Source organism: Salvelinus fontinalis, chromosome 24 (genome assembly GCF_029448725.1).
Source record: "Salvelinus fontinalis isolate EN_2023a chromosome 24, ASM2944872v1, whole genome shotgun sequence".
Classification (NCBI taxonomy): domain Eukaryota; kingdom Metazoa; phylum Chordata; class Actinopteri; order Salmoniformes; family Salmonidae; genus Salvelinus; species Salvelinus fontinalis.
In genome coordinates, this window is record NC_074688.1 from 41,467,616 (window position 1) to 41,494,851 (window position 27,236).

Sequence of the window (27,236 nt, forward strand, 5' to 3'; positions counted from 1 at the left end):
TAGGTAGGTGGCTGTGTGTGTGTTCTGAGGTGTGTAAACCTGTAGGTAGGTGGCTGTGTGTGTGTGTGTGTGTTCTGAGGTGTGTAAACCTGTAGGTAGGTGGCTGTGTGTGTGTGTGTTCTGAGGTGTGTAAACCTGTAGGTAGGTGGCTGTGTGTGTGAGTGTTCTGAGGTGTGTAAACCTGTAGGTAGGTGGCTGTGTGTGTGTGTGTTCTGAGGTGTGTAAACCTGTAGGTAGGTGGCTGTGTGTGTGTGTGTGTGTGTGTGTGTGTGTGTTCTGAGGTGTGTAAACCTGTAGGTAGGTGGCTGTGTGAGTGTTCTGAGGTGTGTAAACCTGTAGGTAGGTGGCTGTGTGTGTGTTCTGAGGTGTGTAAACCTGTAGGTAGGTGGCTGTGTGAGTGTTCTGAGGTGTGTAAACCTGTAGGTAGGTGGCTGTGTGTGTGTTCTGAGGTGTGTAAACCTGTAGGTAGGTGGCTGTGTGTGTGTTCTGAGGTGTGTAAACCTGTAGGTAGGTGGCTGTGTGTGTGTGTGTGTTCTGAGGTGTGTAAACCTGTAGGTAGGTGGCTGTGTGTGTGTGTGTTCTGAGGTGTGTAAACCTGTAGGTAGGTGGCTGTGTGTGTGAGTGTTCTGAGGTGTGTAAACCTGTAGGTAGGTGGCTGTGTGTGTGCGTGTGTTCTGAGGTGTGTAAACCTGTAGGTAGGTGGCTGTGTGTGTGTTCTGCGGTGTGTATACCTGTAGGTAGGTGGCTGAAGCCAACAGCCTGGCGTATCTGTGTGAGGGAGGCCCCGCGGGCCCCCAGCTCCACCATACCCAGGGCCACAGCCACACTCAGGGGGGAGAAGATGATGTTGTCGTCCCCCCCTCGCGCCTGCAGCTGGTGGTACAGTCTGACAGAGAACTCTGCCGTGGTGTCCTCCGGAATGTCAGCGGCATGGCAACCATGGCCCAGCAACAGGAGGAGGGGCAGGAGGCTGAGAATCAACATGGGAAAGCTGAGAGCTAGAGAGAGAGAGAGAGAGACAAAGAGAGATAGAGAGATAGATATGTAGAGAGAGAGATAGATATGTAGAGAGAGAGAGAGAGACAGAGATAGAGAGAGACAGAGAGAGAGAGAGAGAGAGAGAGAGAGAGAGATAGATATGTAGAAAGAGAGAGAGAGAGAGAGAGAGAGAGAGATAGAGTGGGGGGGTTAGCGGGAGGAGAGAATGACACGGAACGTGTTTCAATCCGGCATGTCAATAAAGCATATTAGTGTCTGAATAGAGATAGAGGAAAACACATAGGGATAAAACAGGGAGAGAGATGGAAAGAGAATGGGAGGGAAAAAAGTGTAGACAGACGGCATTTTAACTACATTTACACTGATAAACAGCCTGTTATCCTACTGTATGACTGTAACTACATTTATACTGTACCAGACAATGAGAGGACAAGAGGATTGTGATAACGATTTCTAATTAGGGAGTTGTTCAACAATGAAAGTGTTAATGAATTTACCTGCAAAAAAGCAGAGAACCATTCACACAGCCCCAATACGTGTATTTTGTTTTTAGGGTATAAATGCAGGAATATTGACTAGGTCCATTGATTGATTTTAAATTTCCCATGTTTTTTTTTTTTACCCCTACCCCTTTCAGATATACGCACATGCAGGTATAAAAAGCAGGCATGGTAAAGGCATGGTAAAGGCATGGTAGAGGCATGGTAAAGGCATGGTAAAGGCATGGTAAAATAGTGGGATTTTGGTCTGCATTCTTTTCACTTGGACAAAAGGAACACCTACGTGAGAATGCTGTTCGGTGACTACAGCTCAGTGTTCAACACCTTAGTGCCCTCAAAGCTCATCACTAAGCTAAGGACCCTGGGACTAAACACCTCCCTCTACAACTGGATCCTGGACTTTCTGACAGTGAGGGTAGGCAACAACACATCCGCCACGCTGATCCTCAACACGGGGGCCCCTCAGGGATGAGTGATCAGTCCCCTCCTGTACTCCCTGTTCACTCATGACTGCATGGCCAAGCACAACTCCAACACCATCATTAAGTTTGCTGTCGACACAACAGTGGTAGGCCTGATCATTGACGACGATGAGACAGCCTATAGGGAGGTGGTCAGAGACCTGGCAGTGTGGTGCCAGGAAAACAACTTCTCCCTCAACATGAGCAAGACCAAGCAGCTGATTATGGACTACAGGAAAAGGATGGCTGAGTATGCCCCCATACACACCGACGGGGCTGTAGTGGAGCAGGTTGAGAGCTTCCTTGGTGTCCACATCACTATCATGGTTCAAACACACCAAGATAGTCGTGAAGAGGGCACGACAACACCTCTTCCCCCTCAAGAGGCTGAAAAGATTTGGCATGGGTCCCCAGATCCTCAAAATGTTATACAGCTGCACCATTGAGAGCATCTTGACTGGCTGCGGTATGGCAACTGCTCGGCATCAGACCACAAGGCGCTACAGTCTGTAGTGCGTACGGCGCAGTTCATCACTGGAGCCGAGCATCCTACCATCCAGGACCTCTATACCAGGCGGTGTCAGAGGAAGGCCCTAAAAATTGTCAAAGGCTCCAGTCACCCAAGTCATAGAGTGTTCTCTCTGCTACCATATGGAAAGCGGTACCGATGCACTAAATCTGAAACCAACAGGAACCTGAACAGCTTCTACCCCCAAGCCATAAGATAGCTAAATAGTTAGTTAAATAGTAACCAAATAGCTACCAGGGTTATCTGAATTGACCCTTCTACTGTTTATTAAACTCAGCAAAAAAAGAAAGGTCCTCTCACTGTCAACTGCGTTTATTTTCAGCAAAATTAACATGGGTAAATATTTGTACCAACATAACAAGATTCAACAACTGAGACATAAACTGAACAAGTTCCACAGACATGTGACTAACAGAAATGGAATAATGTGTCCCTGAACAAAGAGGGGGTCAAAATCAAAAGTAACAGTCCACCAGCTGCATTTAGTACTGCAGTGCATCTCCTCCTCATGGACTGCACCAGATGTGCCAGTTCTTGCTGTGAGATGTTCCCCCACTCTTCCACCAAGGCACCGGCAAGTTCCCGGGCATTTCTGGGGGTAATGGCCCTAGCCCTCACCCTCCGATCCAACAGGTCCCAGACGTGCTCAATGGGATTGCGATCCGGGCTCTTCGCTGGCCATGGCAGAACACTGACATTCCTGTCTTGCAGGAAATCATGCACAGAACAAGCAGTATGGCTGGTAGCATTGTCATGCTGGAGGGTCATGTCAGGATGAGCCTGCAGGAAGGGTACCACATGAGGGAGGAGGATGTCTTCCTTGTAACGCACTGCGTTGAGATTGCTTGCAAAGTCAAGCTCAGTCCGATGATGCTGTGACACACCGCCCCAGACCATGACGGACCCTCCACCTCCAAATCGATCCTGCTCCAGAGTACAGGCCTCGGTGTAATGCTCATTCCTTCGACAATAAACGCAAATCCGACCCTCACCCCCGGTGAGACAAAACCGCGACTCGTCAGTGAAGGGCACTTTTTGCCAGTCCTGTTTGGTCCAGCGACGGTGGGTTTGTGCCCATAGGCGACATTGTTGCCGGTGATGTCTGGTGAGGACCTGCCTTACAACAGGCCTACAAACCCTCAGTCCAGCCTCTCTCAGCCTATTGCGGACAGTCTGAGCACTGATGGAGGGATTGTGCGTTCCTGGTGTAACTCGGCAGTTGTTGTTGCCACCCTGTACCTGTCCTGCAGGTGTGATGTTCGGATGTACCGATCCTGTGCAGGTGTTGGTACAGGTGGTCTGCCACTGCGAGGACGATCAGCTGTCCGTCCTGTCTCCCTGTAGCGCTGTTTAAGGCGTCTCACAGTACGGACATTGCAATTTATTGCCCTGGCCACATCTGCAGTCCTCATGCCTCCTTGCAGCATGCCTAAGGTACGTTCACGCAGATGAGCAGGGACCCTGGGCATCTTTCTTTTGGTGTTTTTCAGTCAGTAGAAAGGCCACTTTAGTGACCTAAGTTTTCATAACTGTGACCTTAATTGCCTACCGTCTGTAAGCTGTTAGCGTCTTAACAACCGTTCCACAGGTGCTGTTTCTGGTTCATTGAACAAGCCACGGGAAACAGTGTTTAAACCCATTACAAATGAAGATCTGGGAAGTTTTTGGATCTACTATTCCTTTTATTAGTACATGTTTTACTTTATATTATTTCTCAATTTTCTTTCTGTCTGCATTTTTGGGATGGACCCGTGAGTAAGCATTTCACTGTTAGTCCACACCTGTTGTTGGTAGACCATGTGACAAATAAAATGTGATTTGATTTGAGAAAAGAGAGGAGGAGGAGAGGGGGAAGAGTGATGAAGCTGTCCTCCTCCAGTGGGTTGTAACTACATTTGTGCTGTCGACTGTAGACAGAAGAAACTCTGTTTGATGCCAATTTACTAAATGAGCTCATGCATATTTCATCCCTGATCTTATCATCTCCTGTTACATCATATTTTTCTTCAAAATCTGCTTGCCTCAGTGCCATGAGAATGCCTGTGTGTGTCAGTGTGTGTGTGTGTGAGTGAGAGAGTGTAGGTGATATGGACTGCCTAACCCAACATAGAATGTGGCATTTATTTTCTTTGCTCCATATCCCTCTCCTCTCCCTCCCTTCCGTCCTTTCCTCAAGTCCACTCTTCTCTCCCTCCCTTCCGTCCTTTCCTCCAGTCCACTCTTCTCTCCCTCCCTCCCTTCCGTCCTATCCTCCAGTCCACTCTCCTCTCCCTCCCTTCCGTCCTTTCCTCCAGTCCACTCTCCTCTCCCTCCCTTCCGTCCTTTCCTCCAGTCCACTCTCCTCTCCCTCCCTTCCGTCCTTTCCTCCAGTCCACTCTCCTCTCCCTCCCTTCCGTCCTTTCCTCCAGTCCACTCTCCTCTCCCTCCCTTCCGTCCTTTCCTCCAGTCCACTCTCCTCTCCCTCCCTGTCTACCTTCCTTTCCTCCAGTCCACACTCTCCTCTCCTCTCCTTCCTTCCTTCCTTCCTTCCTTCCTTCCTTCCTTCCTTCCTTCCTTCCTTCCTTCCTCTCTACCAACCTCCCTCTCTACCAACTTCCCACTCTACCAACCTCCCTCTCTACCAACCTCCCTCTCTACCAACTTCCCTCTCTACCAACTTCCCTCTCTACCAACCTCCCTCTCTACCAACCTCCCTCTCTACCAACCAACCAACCTCCCTCTCTACCTACCTCCCTCTCTACCAACCTCCCTCTCTACCAACTTCCCTCTCTACCTACCTCCCTCTCTACCAACCTCCCTCTCTACCTACCTCCCTCTCTACCAACCTCCCTCTCTACCAACTTCCCTCTCTACCTACCTCCCTCTCTACCTACCTCCCTCTCTACCTACCTCCCTCTCTACCTACCTCCCTCTCTACCTACCTCCCTCTCTACCAACCTCCCTCTCTACCAACCTCCCTCTCTACCTACCTACCTCTCTACCTACCTGCCTCCCTCTCTACCTACCTGCCTCCCTCGATACCTACCTGCCTCTCTACCTACCTACCTCCCTCTCTACCTACCTCCCTCTCTACCTACCTGCCTCCCTCTCTACCTACCTGCCTCTCTACCTACCTACCTCCCTCTCTACCTACCTTCCTCTCTACCAATCTCCCTCTCTACCTACCTCCCTCTCTACCTACCTCCCTCTCTACCTACCTCCCTCTCTACCTACCTCATAGCAGCATGTTACACAGAGTTATTAAGGGGACTGGTGTGTTCTGGCTGCTCCTGCTGAACACACACGCAGTTCATGCAGTTTCATCCCTCTGCCTTTTACCGTTGCCTGGCAACGCTGTTTTCTGCACAAACAAAGAAAACAGGAGCATGCCACTGCGTTTTTAGAGCGATAGAGGGAATGAGAGAGAGGGACACATACAGAGGGGATGTCCCTCCCTGGTTCTCTGTTGTACATTGCTAAGCTGCTGAATAGGTTCAGGTACCCTGCATGTTGTTTGTGTGTTTGGTGCTCCGTGTGTGTGTGTGTGTTACTATCAGATAGATGAGAGTCCCATGCTCCCACACTGGGCTAGAAGCTCCTGTGGGTGCTGGTGACTGGAGTGACATTGTACTTGAGACAACAATGACAGGACTGGATCAATAGCGCAGCTCTGTCCTGGTACCAGCTACCCCACCCCACTCCCCCAACTCTCCTCTCCCTGACTGGCAGACAGGAGCCTACCCACTGGGCACAAACATCAATTCAAAGTTTATTCCATGTTGGTTCAACATAATTTGATTGAAATTACATGGAAAAAATGTTGATTCAACCAGTGTGTGCCCAGTGAGTAGCCTAGCCTGCCACACAACATGTTCATTCTATCCCCTACAAAACACACAACTATCATATCCATGCAGACTTCCTAAGTTCCGCTCTAGGAACTTACTCAAAACATGGAATGTGTTAATCATTCTAGAATCCTCTCCATTGAAATGTGAGACATGGTGCTGTGAGGGTAATTGGATGACTGTGTAACTGACAGTTATGGATAAAGGCCGTCATGAAAATAAAAGAACCGGCAAAACTGTTTAAATAGGCCTATATACATTTTAGGATTCATTTAAATTTTTATTAACCTTCTTTTTTTCTAATGTAAATAAACTTGACCTAATAGCAGGGGTGTTTACTAATGATTATAATAATTGTTTTGCTAACTTAGTACGTCTATTCAAACTTTCTCCATCTCCTCCTCTTTCCAACTGTCCTTTGATGCTGGAGCAGCTAGGCGCTAGATGCTGGAGCAGCTAGGTGCTAGATGCTGGAGCAGCTGGGCGCTAGATGCTGGAGCAGCTAGATGCTGGAGCAGCTGGGCGCTAGATGCTGGAGCAGCTAGATGCTGGAGTAGCTGGGTGCTAGATGCTGGAGCAGCTAGGCGCTAGATGCTGGAGCAGCTGGGTGCTAGATGCTGGAGCAGCTGGGCGCTAGATGCTGGAGCAGCTAGATGCTGGAGCAGCTGGGCGCTAGATGCTGGAGCAACTAGATGCTGGAGCAGCTGGGCGCTAGATGATGGAGCAGCTGGGTGCTAGATGCTGGAGCAGCTAGATGCTGGAGCAGCTTGGCGCTAGATGATGGAGCAGCTAGATGCTGGAGCAGCTGGGCGCTAGATGATGGAGCAGCTGGGTGCTAGATGCTGGGGCAGCTAGGTGCTAGATGATGGAGCAGCTAGGTGCTAGATGATGGAACAGCTAGGTGCTAGATGATGGAGCAGCTAGGTGCTAGATGCTGGAACAGCTAGATGCTGGAGCAGCTTGGCGCTAGATGATGGAGAAGCTGGGCGCTAGATGATGGAACAGCTAGGTGCTAGATGCTGGAGCAGCTTGGCGCTAGATGATGGAGAAGCTGGGCGCTAGATGATGGAGCAGCTGGGTGCTAGATGCTGGAGCAGCTAGATGCTGGAGCAGCTTGGCGCTAGATGATGGAGAAGCTGGGCGCTAGATGATGGAGCAGCTGGGTGCTAGATGCTGGGGCAGCTAGGTGCTAGATGATGGAGCAGCTAGGTGCTAGATGATGGAGCAGCTAGGTTCTAGATGATGGAGCAGCTGGGTGCTAGATGCTGGGGCAGCTAGGTTTCTTAGATGATGGAGCAGCTAGGTGCTAGATGATGGAGCAGCTAGGTGCTAGATGATGGACCAGCTAGGTGCTAGATGATGGAGCAGCTGGGCGCTAGATGCTGGAGCAGCTAGGTGCTAGATGCTGGAACAGCTGGGCGCTAGATGCTGGAGCAGCTAGATGCTGGAGCAGCTGGGCGCTAGATGCTGGAGCAGCTAGATGCTGGAGCAGCTTGGCGCTAGATGATGGAGAAGCTGGGCGCTAGATGATGGAGCAGCTGGGTGCTAGATGCTGGGGCAGCTAGGTGCTAGATGATGGAGCAGCTAGGTGCTAGATGATGGAGCAGCTAGGTGCTAGATGATGGAGCAGCTGGGTGCTAGATGCTGGGGAAGCTAGGTGCTAGATGCTGGAGCAGCTAGGTGCTAGATGATGGAGCAGCTGGGTGCTAGATGATGGAGCAGCTGGGCGCTAGATGATGGACCAGCTAGGTGCTAGATGATGGAGCAGCTGGGCGCTAGATGCTGGAGCAGCTAGGTGCTAGATGCTGGAACAGCTGGGCGCTAGATGCTGGAGCAGCTAGATGCTGGAGCAGCTGGGCGCTAGATGCTGGAGCAGCTAGATGCTGGAGCAGCTTGGCGCTAGATGATGGAGAAGCTGGGCGCTAGATGATGGAGCAGCTGGGTGCTAGATGCTGGGGCAGCTAGGTGCTAGATGATGGAGCAGCTAGGTGCTAGATGATGGAGCAGCTAGGTGCTAGATGATGGAGCAGCTGGGTGCTAGATGCTGGGGAAGCTAGGTGCTAGATGCTGGAGCAGCTAGGTGCTATATGATGGAGCAGCTAGATGCTAGATGCTGGAGCAGCTAGGTGCTAGATGCTGGAGCAGCTGGGCGCTAGATGATGGAGCAGCTAGGTGCTATATGATGGAGCAGCTAGATGCTAGATGCTGGAGCAGCTAGGTGCTAGATGCTGGAGCAGCTGGGTGCTAGATGATGGAGCAGCTAGGTGCTAGATGATGGAGCAGCTAGGTGCTAGATGCTGGAGCAGCTAGGTGCTAGATGATGGAGCAGCTAGGTGCTAGATGATGGAGCAGCTGGGCACTAGATGCTGGAGCAGCTAGGTGCTAGATGCTGGAACAGCTAGGTGCTAGATGATGGAGCAGCTAGGTGCTAGATGCTGGAGCAGCTGGGTGCTAGATGCTGGAGCAGCTAGATGCTGGAGCAGCTTGGCGCTAGATGATGGAGAAGCTGGGCGCTAGATGATGGAGCAGCTGGGTGCTAGATGCTGGAGCAGCTAGGTGCTAGATGATGGAGCAGCTGGGTGCTAGATGATGGAGCAGCTAGGTGCTAGATGATGGAGCAGCTAGGTGCAAGATGCTGGAGCAGCTAGGTGCTAGATGCTGGGTGTAGAACGCTACAGGCTATGGCTCTTCAGTAAAGAAAAATGGTTTGATGTGTGGACTTTCTTTTATACAAATGCACATTTTCATTACTTGCTAGTAAATTAATTTAAAAAAAATTAAACTGGATGTGTCTGACTATTCATGAATTATTCAACAGCAGTCGAAAAGTTTGGATGTGTCTGACTATTCATGAATTATTCAACAGCAGTCGAAAAGTTTGGATGTGTCTGACTATTCATGAATTATTCAACAGCAGTCGAAAAGTTTGGATGTGTCTGACTATTCATGAATTATTCAACAGCAGTCGAAACGGTTGTTGTAGCATGAGGCCTATATTGCACTAATGTTGTGTCAAATGGACAACACACCAATCCTCTCCAACCTGGCATGGTATCACTAGATACAGAATCTTTTCTTTATTTATAGACTAATCAAGGCTGACTAGCGCGGTCCTGGCCGATATGCTGCCCTAGGAGATAGAAAATACAGCGTCGGCCCGCAATGCACTTTATGAATGTCCATGTGGTTGCCTACCGTTTGTAAAACAGCCAATTTATCATTCATCCCTATCATTTGTTTAAAGAAATGCATGTTAATGCATGTATTAATGACAGTAATTTACCGTTCTCATTCTCGGAGTGGAAATGTTGTTTACAGAGTTCAAAACCTGCTACAGTTGTGAGAAAAAATGTTTGGTTTATTTCACACCATAATTTACGCACTGACCATGTCTAGTTTCTCTGTCCTGTTAATGTTGACAGAGCAGGCGTACCTGTCCTGTTTATGTTGACAGAGCAGGCATAGAAGTACCTGTCCTGTTAATGTTGACAGAGCAGGCATAGAAGTACCTGCCCTGTTAATGTTGACAGAGCAGGCATAGAAGTACCTGCCCTGTTAATGTTGACAGAGCAGGCATAGAAGTACCTGTCCTGTTAATGTTGACAGAGGAGGCATAGAAGTACCTGTCCTGTTAATGTTGACAGAGAAGGCGTACCTGTCCTGTTAATTTTGACAGAACAGCCATAGAAGTACCTGTCCTGTTAATGTTGACAGAGAAGGCGTACCTGTCCTGTTAATGTTGACAGAGCAGGCGTACCTGTCCTGTTAATGTTGACAGAGCAGGCATAGAAGTACCTGTCCTGTTAATGTTGACAGAGGAGGCATAGAAGTACCTGTCCTGTTAATGTTGACAGAGCAGGCATAGAAGTACCTGTCCTGTTAATGTTGACAGAGCAGGCGTACCTGTCCTGTTTATGTTGACAGAGCAGGCATAGAAGTACCTGTCCTGTTAATGTTGACAGAGCAGGCATAGAAGTACCTGCCCTGTTAATGTTGACAGAGCAGGCATAGAAGTACCTGCCCTGTTAATGTTGACAGAGCAGGCATAGAAGTACCTGTCCTGTTAATGTTGACAGAGGAGGCATAGAAGTACCTGTCCTGTTAATGTTGACAGAGGAGGCATAGAAGTACCTGTCCTGTTAATGTTGACAGAGAAGGCGTACCTGTCCTGTTAATGTTGACAGAACAGCCATAGAAGTACCTGTCCTGTTAATGTTGACAGAGAAGGCGTACCTGTCCTGTTAATGTTGACAGAGCAGGCGTACCTGTCCTGTTAATGTTGACAGAGAAGGCATAGAAGTACCTGTCCTGTTAATGTTGACAGAGGAGGCATAGAAGTACCTGTCCTGTTAATGTTGACAGAGCAGGCATAGAAGTACCTGTCCTGTTAATGTTGACAGAGCAGGCGTACCTGTCCTGTTTATGTTGACAGAGCAGGCATAGAAGTACCTGCCCTGTTAATGTTGACAGAGCAGGCATAGAAGTACCTGTCCTGTTAATGTTGACAGAGCAGGCATAGAAGTACCTGCCCTGTTAATGTTGACAGAGCAGGCATAGAAGTACCTGTCCTGTTAATGTTGACAGAGCAGGCATAGAAGTACCTGCCCTGTTAATGTTGACAGAGCAGGCATAGAAGTACCTGCCCTGTTAATGTTGACAGAGCAGACATAGAAGTACCTGCCCTGTTAATGTTGACAGAGCAGGCATAGAAGTACCTGTCCTGTTAATGTTGACAGAGCAGGCATAGAAGTACCTGTCCTGTTAATGTTGACAGAGAAGGCATAGAAGTACCTGTCCTGTTAATGTTGACAGAGCAGGCGTACCTGTCTTGTTAATGTTGACAGAGCAGGCATAGAAGTACCTGTCCTGTTAATGTTGACAGAGCAGGCCTAGAAGTACCTGTCCTGTTAATGTTGACAGAACAGACATAGAAGTACCTGTCCTGTTAATGTTGACAGAACAGACATAGAAGTACCTGTCCTTTTAATGTTGACAGAACAGACATAGAAGTACCTGTCCTGTTAATGTTGACAGAGCAGGCATAGAAGTACCTGTCCTGTTAATGTTGACAGAGCAGGCATAGAAGTACCTGTCCTGTTTCTTGGAAATGTCAAATGTAGAAAAGTGCCCAGCACATCTCTTTCTCCATCTCAAACAGTCAACGAAGTAGTTCCTCACAGTATTTGAAACATATTTCCAACGCTCTCCTGTCGATAATCAGAGTTGCTGGTGAATAGGCTATAGAGATGTTGCGTGTATTTGTCTCTATTTTAATGATTGTCAATTGTCTTCATACTATAGCATAGCCATCCCATTCATACTTAGAGCCTACTTTCATGAAAGCCTAAGGTAGGCCTAGATTTTTTTATAAGTTTTAAGGAAAGGAGAAATATTTGCTCGTGTCTGACATACTCTGGTGGCTTTGACTGACGAGTGCTTTTACTGAGGTGTGCGTGTGTGAGTTCGCTGATTCTATCTATCTATCTATAGGCCTATATGTTCATTCAGAAAGTTTCCTAAAGTAACCTGTCTGGACTCCATCTCTTTAATAACAATCAAATGCTCCTGTCATGAGTAACTTAGGCTACATAATTTCTCTCAATGCGTCATCCTCTCTTTTCCCGCCAAAACTCTAACATGTCCTCAAGCGAATGCTGGAACAATATTTCTAACATAGAACGTGGGGATCACTAATCTATAGAACACTAATGTCATTTTGTTTATTATTTTGTGATGTCATTAAAAATGTTATACAGGTATAACTGCCCTTTCGAACAAACTGTATGAAATGATGGGTTAAGAATTAACATATCATACCAGAGAGACGTAGAGCTGCAGCTGCACGTTTAAAGTGGTTTGAACTGTGAATCTCAACACGAGGGAGAGACGATAAACTCACCTCGCAGACATTTACTGGTACGGTTGATTAGCTGTCCTAGGTAAAATATCTAGATAAGCGAATTTAAATGGTACCACTCTACTGCCCTGCTCAAACCGTCGTATTACGCTACTTCTCATCACCCCACTGGGGAACCATCGACACGGCTGGCTAGCCTATCTTCAAAGAAACATCTTCAGGAGCGAATGGAAGGAAAACAAACTCTGTAGTTCTGTTCAGGACTACACAACAAGTCACTGGATATCGGACAACCACAAAGAAGAACAACAGGAAAAGACATGTCGGAACCATTTTGGACAATCAGAGCCTTACAAGTGTGCTGCGAAAAGTTTTTTTTTTAATGTATTAAGAGTGTGTTTATCCTGTGTTACCATTTAGTTAGCTAGTAAATAAATAATTAAACCAATTTGTGTAGTACTGAATCATAAGTACGGCTCTGGTTTTTGCAGATGCAAAGAGGTTACAGCGGTTCAGGGTGATGATATGATACGAGGTTATGATTAATAAGTTGACTGTTTACAGATGTGATAGGTAAATACCTTTTAAACTTTAATTCAGGAGATGGTAACTCTTAAAGAACTGCTCTCGTGGTGCCCCCAAATCCTAATGAGTTAATTGTTACATGATTAATTTAAATCGGGTAACAATTAAACATAGTTGATTAGATAAATAACAGTCATCAGATTAATGTTAAAGTCACGACAATGCCATCGAATGACTGCAGAAGCAGGGTTCGTGAAGTTATGTGAATATTTTGGGAAAACGCATCGGACTTCGTTTGAATGGTTTGTGGGTCAAAATAGGATCTGTATATGACGAGGACAAGCTAGGTATATATCTTTTGACTACGTTAATGTTGTGTCAATACAAAAATGCTACAGATTGTCTCCAACATGGAATTTCTTAAGTTGTTGATTAATACACTGCTCAAAAAAATAAAGGGAACACTTAAACAACACAATGTAACTCCAAGTCAATCAGACTTCTGTGAAATCAAACTGTCCACTTAGGAAGCAACACTGATTGACAATAAATTTCACATGCTGTTGTGCAAATGGAATAGACAAAAGGTGGAAATTATAGGCAATTAGCAAGACACCCCCAATAAAGGATTGATTCTGCAGGTGGTGACCACAGACCACTTCTCAGTTCCTATGCTTCCTGGCTGATGTTTTGGTCACATTTGAATGCTGGCGGTGCTCTCACTCTAGTGGTAGCATGAGACGGAGTCTACAACCCACACAAGTGGCTCAGGTAGTGCAGCTCATCCAGGATGGCACATCAATGCGAGCTGTGGCAAGAAGGTTTGCTGTGTCTGTTAGCGTAGTGTCTAGGGCATGGAGGCGCTACCAGGAGACAGGCCAGTACATCAAGAGACGTGGAAGAGGCCGTAGGAGGGCAACAACCCAGCAGCAGGACCGCTACCTCCGCCTTTGTGCAAGGAGGAGCACTACCAGAGCCCTGCAAATTGACCTCCAGCAGGCCACAAATGTGCACAGGGCGCCAGTGGCGAATTTGCCAATCTTGGTGTTCTCTGGCAAATGCCAAACGTCCTGCACGGTGTTGGGCTGTAAGCACAACCCCCACCTGTGGACGTCGGGCCCTCATACCACCCTAATGGAGTCTGTTTCTGACCGTTTGAGCAGACACATGCACATTTGTGGCCTGCTGGAGGTCATTTTGCAGGGCTCTGGCAGTGCACCTCCTTGCACAAAGGCGGAGGTAGCGGTCCTGCTGCTGGGTTGTTGCCCTCCTACGGCCTCCTCCACGTCTCCTGATGTACTGGCCTGTGTCCTGGTAGCGCCTCCATGCTCTGGACACTACGCTGACAGACACAGCAAACCTTTTTGCCACAGCTCGCATTGATGTGCCACCCTGGATGAACTGCACTACCTGAGCCACTTGTGTGGGTTGTAGACTCCGTCTCATGCTACCACTAGAGTGAGAGCACCGCCAGCATTCAAAAGTGACCAAAACATCAGCCAGGAAGCATAGGAACTGAGAAGTGGTCTGTGGTCACCACCTGCAGAATCACTCCTTTTTTGGGGGTGTCTTGCTAATTGCCTATAATTTCCACCTTTTGTCTATTCCATTTGCACAACAGCATGTGATATTTATTGTCAATCAGTGTTGCTTCCTAAGTGGACAGTTTGATTTCACAGAAATGTGATTGACTTGGAGTTACATTGTGTTTTTTAAGTGTTCCCTTTATTTTTTTGAGCAGTGTATATGTATTAACCTGAATAATAATGGAATGCAATAGGTTTTATTAAGAAGCATATCCATGTAAACAAGTGTAAAAAAACAGAATTGTGACCCCCTCCCCTGAACAGTTATGTTGGTGACCGTATACATCGGCTTGGCCAATTACAGTCACCTCTAATTCCAAGACTGTCACAGCCCTAGTGAGACATGTTATGGTGGGCTGGACAATAACTCAGGTCCTCTGTTGTCTCCCTCCCAAAGGGCAAAGAACCTCTCACGTGGCTACAGCTGCTCCCACACCTGCTCTCATTGGGTAAGAGGAGCATTGTGTGTGGTTCCTCCATAAACCCAACACGGAGGGCAGGTGGTGAGCCAGATAAAGATGTGGGAGTGAGGGGGAGGCGGAGGGGGGGATTATGTGTGTGATAGTGACACCTGTGTGACCTTATGAGTTGTGGGAGCAGAGCTGTTCTCTTAAAGCAGCCTGCCACCTATAAGGGTACACCTGCCCTGGTAGTGTAGACAGATTGGGGAGAGAGGGTGAAGGGGTTGGGGGGAGAGAGGGTGGGAGGGAGAGATATTTGAGCGGGAGAGGGGGTAAGTGTCTGAGATGGGCATCACCTGAGTGCCACAGGTGAAAACCAACACCTGTTAGACCCATATGCCTCTTAAAAACCTGAGGTGATGCCAGCAGAGCACAAACCCCAGGCACTTTAAAGTCATTTCTGTTTAATATTCAAGACTTCTAAAATGAATAGAGTTAAACCTGTTGTCCTTTGAAAACAACACGACTGAAACCTGTTCCTAAATCACCACTAATATACAGTAGCTGACATTTCCACATTCAGAACGTGACGCCATTCACCCCGTCAGACACTTTAATCCTCAACGCCCTTTAAACCCAACACCTTTAAGAAGGCATACTTACCAAGCCAGTAGAATTAAACCCAACACCTTTAAGAAGGCATACTTACCAAGCCAGTAGAATTAAACCCAACACCTTTAAGAAGGCATACTTACCAAGCTAGTAGAATTAAACCTAACACCTTTAAGAAGGCATACTTACCAAGCCAGTAGAATTAAACCTAACACCTTTAAGAAGGCATACTTACCAAGCCAGTAGGATTAAACCCAACACCTTTAAGAAGGCATACTTACCAAGCTAGTAGAATTAAACCCAACACCTTTAAGAAGGCATAGTTACCAAGCCAGTAGAATTAAACCCAACACCTTTAAGAAGGCATACTTACCAAGCCAGTAGAATTAAACCCAACACCTTTAAGAAGGCATACTTACCAGGCTAGTAGAATTAAACCCAACACCTTTAAGAAGGCATACTTACCAAGCCAGTAGAATTAAAGCCAACACCTTTAAGAAGGCATACTTACCAAGCCAGTAGAATTAAAGCCAACACCTTTAAGAAGGCATACTTACCAAGCCAGTAGAATTAAACCCAACACCTTTAAGAAGGCATACTTACCAAGCCAGTAGAATTAAACCCAACACCTTTAAGAAGGCATACTTACCAAGCCAGTAGGATTAAACCCAACACCTTTAAGAAGGCATACTTACCAAGCCAGTAGAATTAAACCCAACACCTTTAAGAAGGCATACTTACCAAGCTAGTAGAATTAAACCCAACACCTTTAAGAAGGCATACTTACCAAGCCAGTAGAATTAAACCCAACACCTTTAAGAAGGCATACTTACCAAGCCAGTAGAATTAAACCCAACACCTTTAAGAAGGCATACTTACCAAGCTAGTAGAATTAAACCTAACACCTTTAAGAAGGCATACTTACCAAGCCAGTAGGATTAAACCCAACACCTTTAAGAAGGCATACTTACCAAGCTAGTAGAATTAAACCTAACACCTTTAAGAAGGCATACTTACCAAGCTAGTAGAATTAAACCCAACACCTTTAAGAAGGCATACTTACCAAGCCAGTAGAATTAAACCCAACACCTTTAAGAAGGCATACTTACCAAGCTAGTAGAATTAAACCCAACACCTTTAAGAAGGCATACTTACCAAGCCAGTAGAATTAAACCCAACACCTTTAAGAAGGCATACTTACCAAGCTAGTAGGATTAAACCTAACACCTTTAAGAAGGCATACTTACCAAGCCAGTAGAATTAAACCTAACACCTTTAAGAAGGCATACTTACCAAGCTAGTAGAATTAAACCTAACACCTTTAAGAAGGCATACTTACCAAGCTAGTAGGATTAAACCTAACACCTTTAAGAAGGCATACTTACCAAGCCAGTAGAATTAAACCTAACACCTTTAAGAAGGCATACTTACCAAGCTAGTAGGATTAAACCTAACACCTTTAAGAAGGCATACTTACCAAGCCAGTAGAATTAAACCTAACACCTTTAAGAAGGCATACTTACCAAGCTAGTAGAATTAAACCTAACACCTTTAAGAAGGCATACTTACCAAGCTAGTAGGATTAAACCTAACACCTTTAAGAAGGCATACTTACCAAGCCAGTAGAATTAAACCTAACACCTTTAAGAAGGCATACTTACCAAGCTAGTAGAATTAAACCTAACACCTTTAAGAAGGCATACTTACCAAGCCAGTAGAATTAAACCCAACACCTTTAAGAAGGCATACTTACCAAGCTAGTAGAATTAAACCTAACAGCTTTAAGAAGGCATACTTACCAAGCTAGTAAAATTAAACCTAAGCTTTACCCCCTGTAGCTGGGCTTATAACACAATATAACACACTTTGGTAGCCTACACACACTGCATGGAAGATCATCATTCATTCCTCTCTCACTCACCCACACACCTAACCTAACACACACACACACACACACACACACACACACACACACACACACACACACACACACACACACACACACACACAATTTTCTTCCTTTGTTACCATGATGATGGGATGTGATGAACATCATTCTCTCCATGTCCAGAAAAGACAGAAGACTAAAACCCAAATACCCAGTCCTTGTATCTCCCCTTAACATGAGAATGCACGCACACACGCGCCACATGCATACACACATCACTTGCTACTCCATCATCAGCAGACTCAGTAATTATATAAGAACACTGAGACAGTCCGCTCTTATAATAGCTCCTAACTGAAACACACTTAAAGTGGAATTTCACCCTGGCCCTGCCATGGCATATATTCATTACTATATTAAAGGGGAATTTCACCCTGGCCCTGTCATGGCATATAGTCATTACTATATTAAAGGGGCATTTCACCCTGGCCCTGCCATGGCATATAGTCATTACTATATTAAAGGGGCATTTCACCCTGGCCCTGCCATGGCATATAGTCATTACTATATTAAAGGGGCATTTCACCCTGGCCCTGCCATGGCATATAGTCATTACTATATTAAAGGGGAATTTCACCCTGGCCTTGCCATGGCATATAGTCATTACTATATTAAAGGGGAATTTCACCCTGGCCCTGCCATGGCATATAGTCATTACTATATTAAAGGGGAATTTCACCCTGGCCCTGCCATGGCATATAGTCATTACTATATTAAAGGGGCATTTCACCCTGGCCCTGCCATGGCATATAGTCATTACTATATTAAAGGGGCATTTCACCCTGGCCCTGCCATGGCATATAGTCATTACTATATTAAAGGGGAATTTCACCCTGGCCCTGCCATGGCATATAGTCATTACTATATTAAAGGTTTAATTTCACACTGGCCCTGCCATGACATATAGTCATTACTATATTAAAGGGGAATTTCACCCTGGCCCTGCCATGGCATATAGTCATTACTATATTAAAGGGGCATTTCACCCTGGCCCTGCCATGGCATATAGTCATTACTATATTAAAGGGGCATTTCACCCTGGCCCTGCCATGGCATATAGTCATTACTATATTAAAGGGGAATTTCACCCTGGCCCTGCCATGGCATATAGGGTGGTCCTGCTATGGCATATAGGGTGCCTCCCGGGTGGCGCAGGGGTCTAGGGCACTGCATCGCAGTGCTAGCTGCGCCACCAGAGTCTCTGGGTTCGCGCCCAGGCTGGGCTGGGTTCGCGCCCAGGCTCTGTCGCAGCCGGCCGCAACCGGGAGGTCCGTGGGACGACGCACAATTGGGCATAGCGTCGTCCGGGTTAGGGAGGGTTTGGCCGGTAGGGATATCCTTGTCTCAGTATGTAAAATGTAATGAAATGTAAAAAATAATAATAATAATAATAAATAAAAAAAATGTAATAAAATGTATGCACTCTACTGTAAGTCGCTCTGGATAAGAGCGTCTGCTAAATGACTAAAATGTAAAATGTAATATAGTCATTACTATATTAAAGGGGAATTTCACCCTGGCCCTGCCATGGCATATAGTCATTACTATATTAAAGGGGAATTTCACCCTGGCCCTGCCATGGCATATAGTCATTACTATATTAAAGGGGAATTTCACCCCCCCCCCAACTGTGAAATGGTTCCTGGGGGGTAAAAAATAAAGTGTCAAGGGAAGCCATCTTGGATATGGCATCTCTCCTATTAAATCACATTGAGAGCATACGTCATTCATAGAAACAACTTGAACTGTTGCATCTGGTTGTGTTGTTGTCCTAGCTAAAACTGGCCCTTTAATAAATTAGCCTGAATGAAAATAAAGGCTAAATTAGCCTCCATGAATAGAGATAGGGATTTAGACTTGTGTTTTTATGATTATAACGACGATTCTGATCCAACCATTAATTCATATCTTGTTATGCCCCTGGCCTGAGAGGATGGATGTTCAATATGTAGCTAGATGTAGAAGGCTAATGGTAACTAGCTAACGTTGCCCATAAATGGAAGTTAGGCTAGAGAGCAAGCATTTTAGCCAGGTAGCCTAGGACAACAAAAGATAAGTGTTTACTGTATGACAGAGTGATAGGCCGTGAAAACATGAAAGAGAGGAGGATGGCATTGCTGTTTCTCTACAAGTAGGGTAAGTCATCATGTTTTTTCTACTTACACGAATGCATGCACACACACACACACAAATCAGAAGCATGGACAGCAACAACATATTTAGCTTATGGTAATTGGACTAAATAGTTTTAGTTAGTTATCTTTTAGTTGTCACTGTATTAGACAAAGCAGAGGTGATTTGATGATGTTGAAATGTTGAAGTTGAAATGGTGCTGGAATAGTGGAGGCAGCTCCTGTTTTCTTTGTGACTTGAAGTAACTTCCTGTGGTTCTAAATCAATAGTTGTTTAGTGGTCTGAAAATGTGGGAAACATGAACTTGCTTGACCATGCTACAGGTCATGTAAATGTCTGTTACATGCAGTATGCTTTGAGGACTTCACCAGACAGAGGTTGCTCTCAGGGGTTGTGATAAAACAAAGATGGGGTTGAATTTATTCTGCCACTGTTTTCTTGTCTTGGGCCTTTAGGCCCTTATATCACGTTGTCAAGACATATGAATTAACAGATTATAGAGAAAACAACACTATTAGCACAACACATAGGTTGGTAAAGGGGTCAACCAAATGGGACAGGCTAACATACTGTTTAGGGCCAATGAGGGACATTGGGAGCTGCTTTTGAGAGGAAAGATGATCCAACAAAGTAAATGGACTAGGGGGCTAAAGAATGTGTGAAAAGTCTTAGGAGGGCAGTTCTTACACGGTATGTATTTTTGTGTATGGGAGATTGAGGAGAAGTGGCACCTCTCAACCGTTCTCATACACAACAATACATTTACTGTCTAAGTACAACCCTGCATTACCAAAAACCCCTTCCTCGTCTAAAAGTACTGTCCGTGATCCTCCCCCAGCCCATTGACTTTGACAGATCATTCTTGTCAATAGTAGGCCTTTGCAGGGGATTTTTGTAGACATGTCTTTGTATTGTGTTTTGAGAATCTACAGAGAGAAGAATGAGGTGGTTGTATCACTACTGTTGTAGTCTTGATTTGATACCTTTCTGTCCCACAATTTGTTGTGCTCCATAACCGCAAGGTGTGTCCGCTCCCTCAATGCTCGTGTACCCAAAATGCCGCCGCTTTGGTATTTTTCAACAGGGCCTGTGGAAGGACTCCAGATAACCAGAGTTTTACAGAGAGAAGAGGGGTAGACTAAATTGATGACATGGTCTGAAAGATACTCGGTGGTCCTCAGACTACCTCTACCCACCTGTAACCTGATAACACAAACACAAACCATACAAAGAAAAAGCCATATACCAACAAAGGTGTTGCCCTACATTCCACTAAAAGAGTAAAATGCTAACACCACAACCATGTCTTTCCAGGAGACGTGCCGAACCTGCACATCTTGTACAAGATGACCAAACAGTTGAGGGTTAAGAAGCCCTACACCACTTTCGGGTCTTATCCAGTCTTATCCAGCTGGCCGTTTCCCCACAGACATGACAGAGTCTTATCCAGCTGGCCGGTTCCCCGCAGACAGGACAGTCTTATCCAGCTGGCCGTTCCCCGCAGACAGGACAGAGTCTTATCCAGCTGGCCATTCACCGCAGACAGGAGAGAGTCTTATCCAGCTGGCCGTTCCCCACAGACAGGACAGTCTTATCCAGCTGGCCGTTCACCGCAGACAGGACAGAGTCTTATCCAGCTGGCCGTTCCCCACGGACAGGACAGAGTCTTATCCAGCTGGCCGTTTCCCCGCAGACAGGACAGTCTTATCCAGCTGGCCGTTTCCCCGCAGACAGGACAGTCTTATCCAGCTGGCCGTTCACCGCAGACAGGACAGAGTCTTATCCAGCTGGCCTTTTCCCCGCAGACAGGACAGAGTCTTATCCAGCTGGCCGTTTCCCCACAGACAGGACAGAGTCTTATCCAGCTGGCCGTTCACCGCAGACAGCTGGCCGTTTCCCCACAGACAGGGCAGAGTTATTTTTTTCACTAATTGGTCTTTCAGATCAGATCAGTTCTGAAAAATGTTCGATGTGAAAAGATCTGATGTGATTAAGACCAATTAGTGTAATAAATATTAGAATGTGACTGCATGTGTAAACGCAGCCAGTGTGGCTAAGTTCATGTGGAACAGTGGGTCTCTAACCTTGTTCCTGTAGAGCTACCTTCCTGTAGGTTTTCGCTCAAACCCCAGTTGTAACAAACCTGGTTCAGTTTATCAACCAGCTAATTATTAGAATCAGGTGTGCCAGATTAGGGTGAAACTGTATAGGATGGTAGCGCTCCAGGAACAGGGTTGGAGAGCCCTGATGTAGAACCACCATAAAATAAACACGATTATTTTCTATCAGTCTTCAAAATGTATCTGCCTTTAAGGATTCACAGAATATAAACTATGGCCAAAAGTATGTGGCCAAAAGTATGTGAACACCTGCTTGTCAAACATCTAATTCCAAAATCATGAATATGGAGTTGGTACCCCCTTTGCTGCTATAACAGCTTCCATTATTCTGGGAAGAACATTGCTGAGGGGACTTGCTTCTGCATGAATGACACGACAATGAGCCTCAGGATCTCGTCACAGTATCTCTGTGCATTCAAATTGCCATTTATAAAATGCAATTGTGTTCTTTTTGTGTCCGTAGCGCATGCCTGCCCATACCATAACCCCACAGCCACCATGGGGCACTCTGTTCACACCGTTGACATAAACAAACTGCTTGCCCACATGACGCTATACACATTTTCTGCCATCTGCCCTGTACAGTTGAAACCGGGATTCATCTGTAAAGAGAATATTTCTCCAGCGTGCCAGTGGCCATCAAAGGAGAGCATTTGCCCACTGACATGGCTTACGATGCCAAACTGCAGTCAGGTCAAGACCCTGGTGAGGACGACGAGCACACAGATGAGTTTCACTGAGACGGTTTCTGACAGTTTGTGCAGATACTCTTTGGTTGTGCAAACCCACAGTTTCATCATCTGTTCGGGTGGCTGGTCACAGATGATTGACAGTGATGCAAATTAATACAAATAGTGGAATTATGCCATATTTTTATTTTAAAGGCTAAACGCAAAGTCTAATCCTTATTGTGGCTAGCTTCACAGATGGGTCCGACCACCATTAATCAAATAAGAACTGTTTTATAAATTAGGGTTATTTTATATGATGGCACCTAGTTATATAGTTAGCTAGCTAACTATAGCTATTGAAACAGATTATGTCGTTTTGCTGTGTTTTTGGGGAAAAACATTGTTTGCATCCATGAGCTAGCTTTTATTTAACGACCAGCACTGCAGGTGCGCGAGACAACTTTACCAGCATTATAGCATACATATCGACGAATCGCTGTGACATATGAAACACGAGTGATAGTGTAATCAATGTGTAATAACTACGTAAAAAATGTATGAAGGCGTTAAATTATTATGTGACGTGCAGTCATATTGGGGTCCTGATTGGTCAACAGGCTTATTTGACACGTGAAATAGTATATATTTTGACACACAAAGACCCAAATGGATTTCCATAGAAACCCTGGTTGAGAACGAAACGACTGAACAAATGAACAACGAAACAGCACAGCAAGTAAGTGAAAGAAATAGGTTTTGATTATGTTTTACTGGTAATGGGGACATATGTAAATACCAACAAAATAACTTTTTGGTCAGTGTGGTGTGTGTGTAACCTTTATTTAACTAGGCAAGTCAGTTAAGAGCAAATTCTTATTTACAATGATGGCCTACCCCGGCCAAACCCGGACGACGCTGGGCCTGTCGTGCGCCGCCCGATGGGACTCCCAATCACGGCCGGATGTGATACAGCCTGGATTCGAACCAGGGACTGTAGTGACATCTCTTGCACTGAGATGCAGTGCCTTAGACCGCTGTGTCCATGTGTGTGTGTTAACTATTTAACTGGACGAGAATGCTTAAAAGGCCGCTTTTCTTTTGGCAAGGGAAATATCGGATATCGGGATCGGCCCAAAAATGTGATATCGATGCATCACTATATAAAATATATTTTTCCTGTGAATGCTGTATATAAAACTACCATGTATGTAAAATGTAGTATGTAAAATAAATGTATATGTAACAAATAAATCTTTACAAAAAAAAAGTTAGTCATCAAAAATTCTCTGTGCTACACAAAAAGTATCTATCCTGTAACTCCCAGTAAAGGATACCAAAAATATTTGGTTAAATCACATTATCTGGTGTAACAATCTATAGAGAAGACAACTGGTGGTCATGATAAAATTGCCATTCAAAAAGAACATACAGTAAGAGAATACAGTATGGTCAGTGTAGTAAAGTTCAGGGAATACTTGTAAAGCTGTGGGAGGAATGTTGTCATGATCAAACTGCCATTCAGCTCCTTATGAGTCATATGCTGATAATCCAGCATAATGTCTAATCCCTCGAGAGGGATACAGTTCACGGAATACAGTCCTGCTACAATGACACACGCAGGGCAAAGGAATTATGTTTCTGTATCTAGAATACACTCCAGGAAGGCACCACACGGTATTGTCTGTAAAACAAAAAAAAGATCATAAATGATACTCTATTGCACAGTTGAACAACAGTTGAACAGTGCCAGTATTACATCAACATTAGGGTAGACTAGTTGAACATGCGTACATGTGCACAGCCACAGAGATTACATTTACAAAAATATCTAGCCTAATAATAGAAAGAAATATGGCATAACCCTCAACCTTTGCAGTGACCAGACCCTATAAATGAGCCTAGCTAGGTAGGCAGACAGTATCTACCTACAACCATGTCTATCAGGCATGCTAAGGTAAATATTTTTTTGAGATTTACAATAGTATATTGTTTTATTGTTTCTTCTAATTTAGCGAGCTGACTGGATATATATATACTACTTATTTACATCTGTTTGGAATTGTAACGTTCGTCTTTCGGGGAGAGAGTGGACCAAGACGCAGCGGGTGATAAATACATGATGATTTAATTAGACAAGACGAACACTGACACGAAAGACACTTGATAATTTACAAAACAACAAACGACGTTAAACAGACCTGAACTTGTGAACTACATATAACGAAGAACGCACAAACAGGAAAAAACGAAACAGTACCGTGTGGTGTAACAAACACAGACACAGCAACAATCACCCACAAACAAACAGTGAGAACAGCCTACCTTAATATGGTTCTCAATCAGAGGAAACGTCAAACACCTGCCTCTAATTGAGAACCATATCAGGCAACACATTTGACCCAACATAGAAACACATAACATAGAATGCCCACCCCAACTCACGCCCTGACCAACTAAACACATACAAAAACAACAGAAAACAGGCCAGGAACGTGACAGGAATCCTATTTTGCGCCATGGCTATCATTTTGTGAGATTGAAATACACCCACGGTCATGATCATAACCAATGTCAACCCACGTCAATTACGTTACATAGCTAGCTAGTAAAATGATTTAGTTGCTGATGTTACACGTCTGCTAACAAGTTACAAACGCGAGGTGTGGCGCATAACTAGTTAGCAGGTGCCAGGCTAACTAGCTAGCCAATTCCAGTCATGTGCTAAAATTAGCTATTTTACTAGCTTTAAGTAAGTGGCTGGTTGTAACGTTGAAATTTGTGGTTTGACTCGACACTTGACTTGATAGAAAATAAAATAACTTGTGATTTGACTTGGAGCTTCAAGAACGGCGGCTCAACTTTGACTTGAGACTGATGACTTGAAATGACCTAGCCAGGTTTTGTAATGTTTTGTCAATAGTTTTGCGGCACCGACTCCACGTTGATTACGCTACATGCAGCCAGATAGTAGTCGTAGCATCGCCCTAGCAAAAAAAAAAACAGTTTGACTCGTGAAACGCACACTCTGTTTGGACCAGCAAACTGTCAATCAACACCGGTCGGGTGAGCTGGTGAACAGATCGGATGATTTGCTGTAAAGTTATAGGATACGGTGCAGCGAACACGTCGAATTGTAGGATTGTCATAATATTTTATTTTTTCATTTCACCTTTATTTAACCAGGTAGGCAAGTTGAGAACACGTTCTCATTTACAATTGCGACCTGGCCAAGATAAAGCAAAGCAGTTCGACACATACAACAACACAGAGTTACACATGGAGTAAAACAAACATACAGTCAATAATACAGTAGAAAAATGTGTCTATATACAATGTGACCAAGTGAGGTGAGATAAAGGAGGTGAAAGGCAAAAAAGGCCATGGTGGCGAAGTAAATACAATATAGCAAGTAAAACACTGGAATGGTTGATTTGCAGTGGAAGAAAGTGAAAAGTAGAGATAGAAATAATGGGGTGCAAAGGAGCAAAATAAATAAATACAGTAGGGAAAGAGGTAGTTGTTTGGGCTAAATTATAGATGGGCTATGTACAGGTGCAGTAATCTATGAGCTGCTCTGACAGCTGGTGCTTAAAGCTAGTGAGGGAGATAAGTGTTTCCAGTTTCAGAGATTTTTGTAGTTTGTTCCAGTCATTGGCAGCAGAGATCTGGAAGGAGAGGCGGCCAAAGGAAGAATTGGTTTTGGGGGTGACCAGAGAGATATACCTGCTGGAGAGCGTGCTACAGGTGGGTGCTGCTATGGTGACCAGCGAGCTGAGATAAGGGGGGACTTTACCTAGCAGGGTCTTGTAGATGACCTGGAGCCAGTGGGTTTGGCGACGAGTATGAAGCGAGGGCCAGCCAACGAGAGTGTACAGGTCGCAGTGGTGGGTAGTATATGGGGCTTTGGTGACAAAACAGATACATTTGGGGGATCAAGAATATTAACTGTTTACTTTGCAAACTCAGCAGCAATGGAGCAACAGTTACTAGCATAGGCCTACTGGTCCTTTGTTATGTAACAATTGCTTGACATTGATCATTTACTTATGAAGCTTGCATTTGTAATTCGTTGTTAAATGCATTATTACTGTGGCGAAGACACACCATAGGAGCGGCTCTTCACTTGCGCTCTCCAAACTCCTGCCAGTGGAGAGGGATTTTTTTCTCTTGTTGATACAGTATATGTATCCTCTTTCTTTCACACGTTTACATGTGGTAAATCTGTATTCCATTTAATACTACACTAATTGCTAGCGTTTCATCATTCCATCCTGTACTGTTTATTTCAACACGTAGATGTTACTGTTTCATGTTTGATAGGCCTACGATACATTTGCATTTTATAGTTAACTATTTCTTACCCTTTTCTGAGTTGGCGCGATGTTTAGTGCACATGAACAGTTCGCAAGACTCATGAGGTACAAGGTCTGGTTATTTAATTCAATGTATGGTTTCCTTTGTTCATATTTTCTGCGTTGTGTCGGAGTTCCGTGTGTCTGTGTCCCGTCTCTCTTGTCATTTTTGCTGGGCGTAATAGGAGTTTGCGCGCCTCAGAGCGCATAGAAATAGGCTACGTGGCCTGCGCTCCACAGTCAGAAGAACGTTGAATAGGAGAACATTCTTGTTCCATGTGTGCATGGTGTTGAAATATCATTAATATTCATTAAGTCTGATTAAGACAAATATACCAATGTATGTAGAAATGGCCTTTTACATTGTAGAACCAGTTTATTGGTTGTAATTGCCAGTTGGGTAATTGTATGGTTCTGGGGGCCGAGTGCTTATATTATCTAGGCCTACCTGTTTGAGCTCCTGTTAGACAGATTCCATTTGGTTTCTCAAGGGGAGGCTGTATAATCTTGCCCTCTACCTGTGTCTGTTCAGATAGGACAGGTTAAGCCTGATACAGAGGCTATTTGTTTTGGTTTACTGCCGTGTATATTTGGTCAAATCTACCAGTATATTTTGTATGATATGGTACTTTCACCATTGGATCACCAAGACATTGTAATTAAATCTGCACTCTGAGCATGTCAACCTGCCTTGCCTACAGCTGACTTCATGCCC

General features: G+C 45.1%; 1 protein-coding gene across 1 annotated transcript in view; it reads right to left on the reverse strand.

Annotated features, from left to right (window-relative positions):
* Positions 1-27,236, reverse strand: part of LOC129822453 (neuroserpin-like) — a 60,555-nt gene that overhangs the window by 8,625 nt on the left and 24,694 nt on the right. Inside the window, exon 2 of the mRNA XM_055880743.1 lies at positions 732-998. Coding sequence (XP_055736718.1) covers positions 732-984 — 253 coding nt within the window. The 5' untranslated portion in view covers positions 985-998. The remainder of the gene's footprint in view (positions 1-731; positions 999-27,236) is intronic.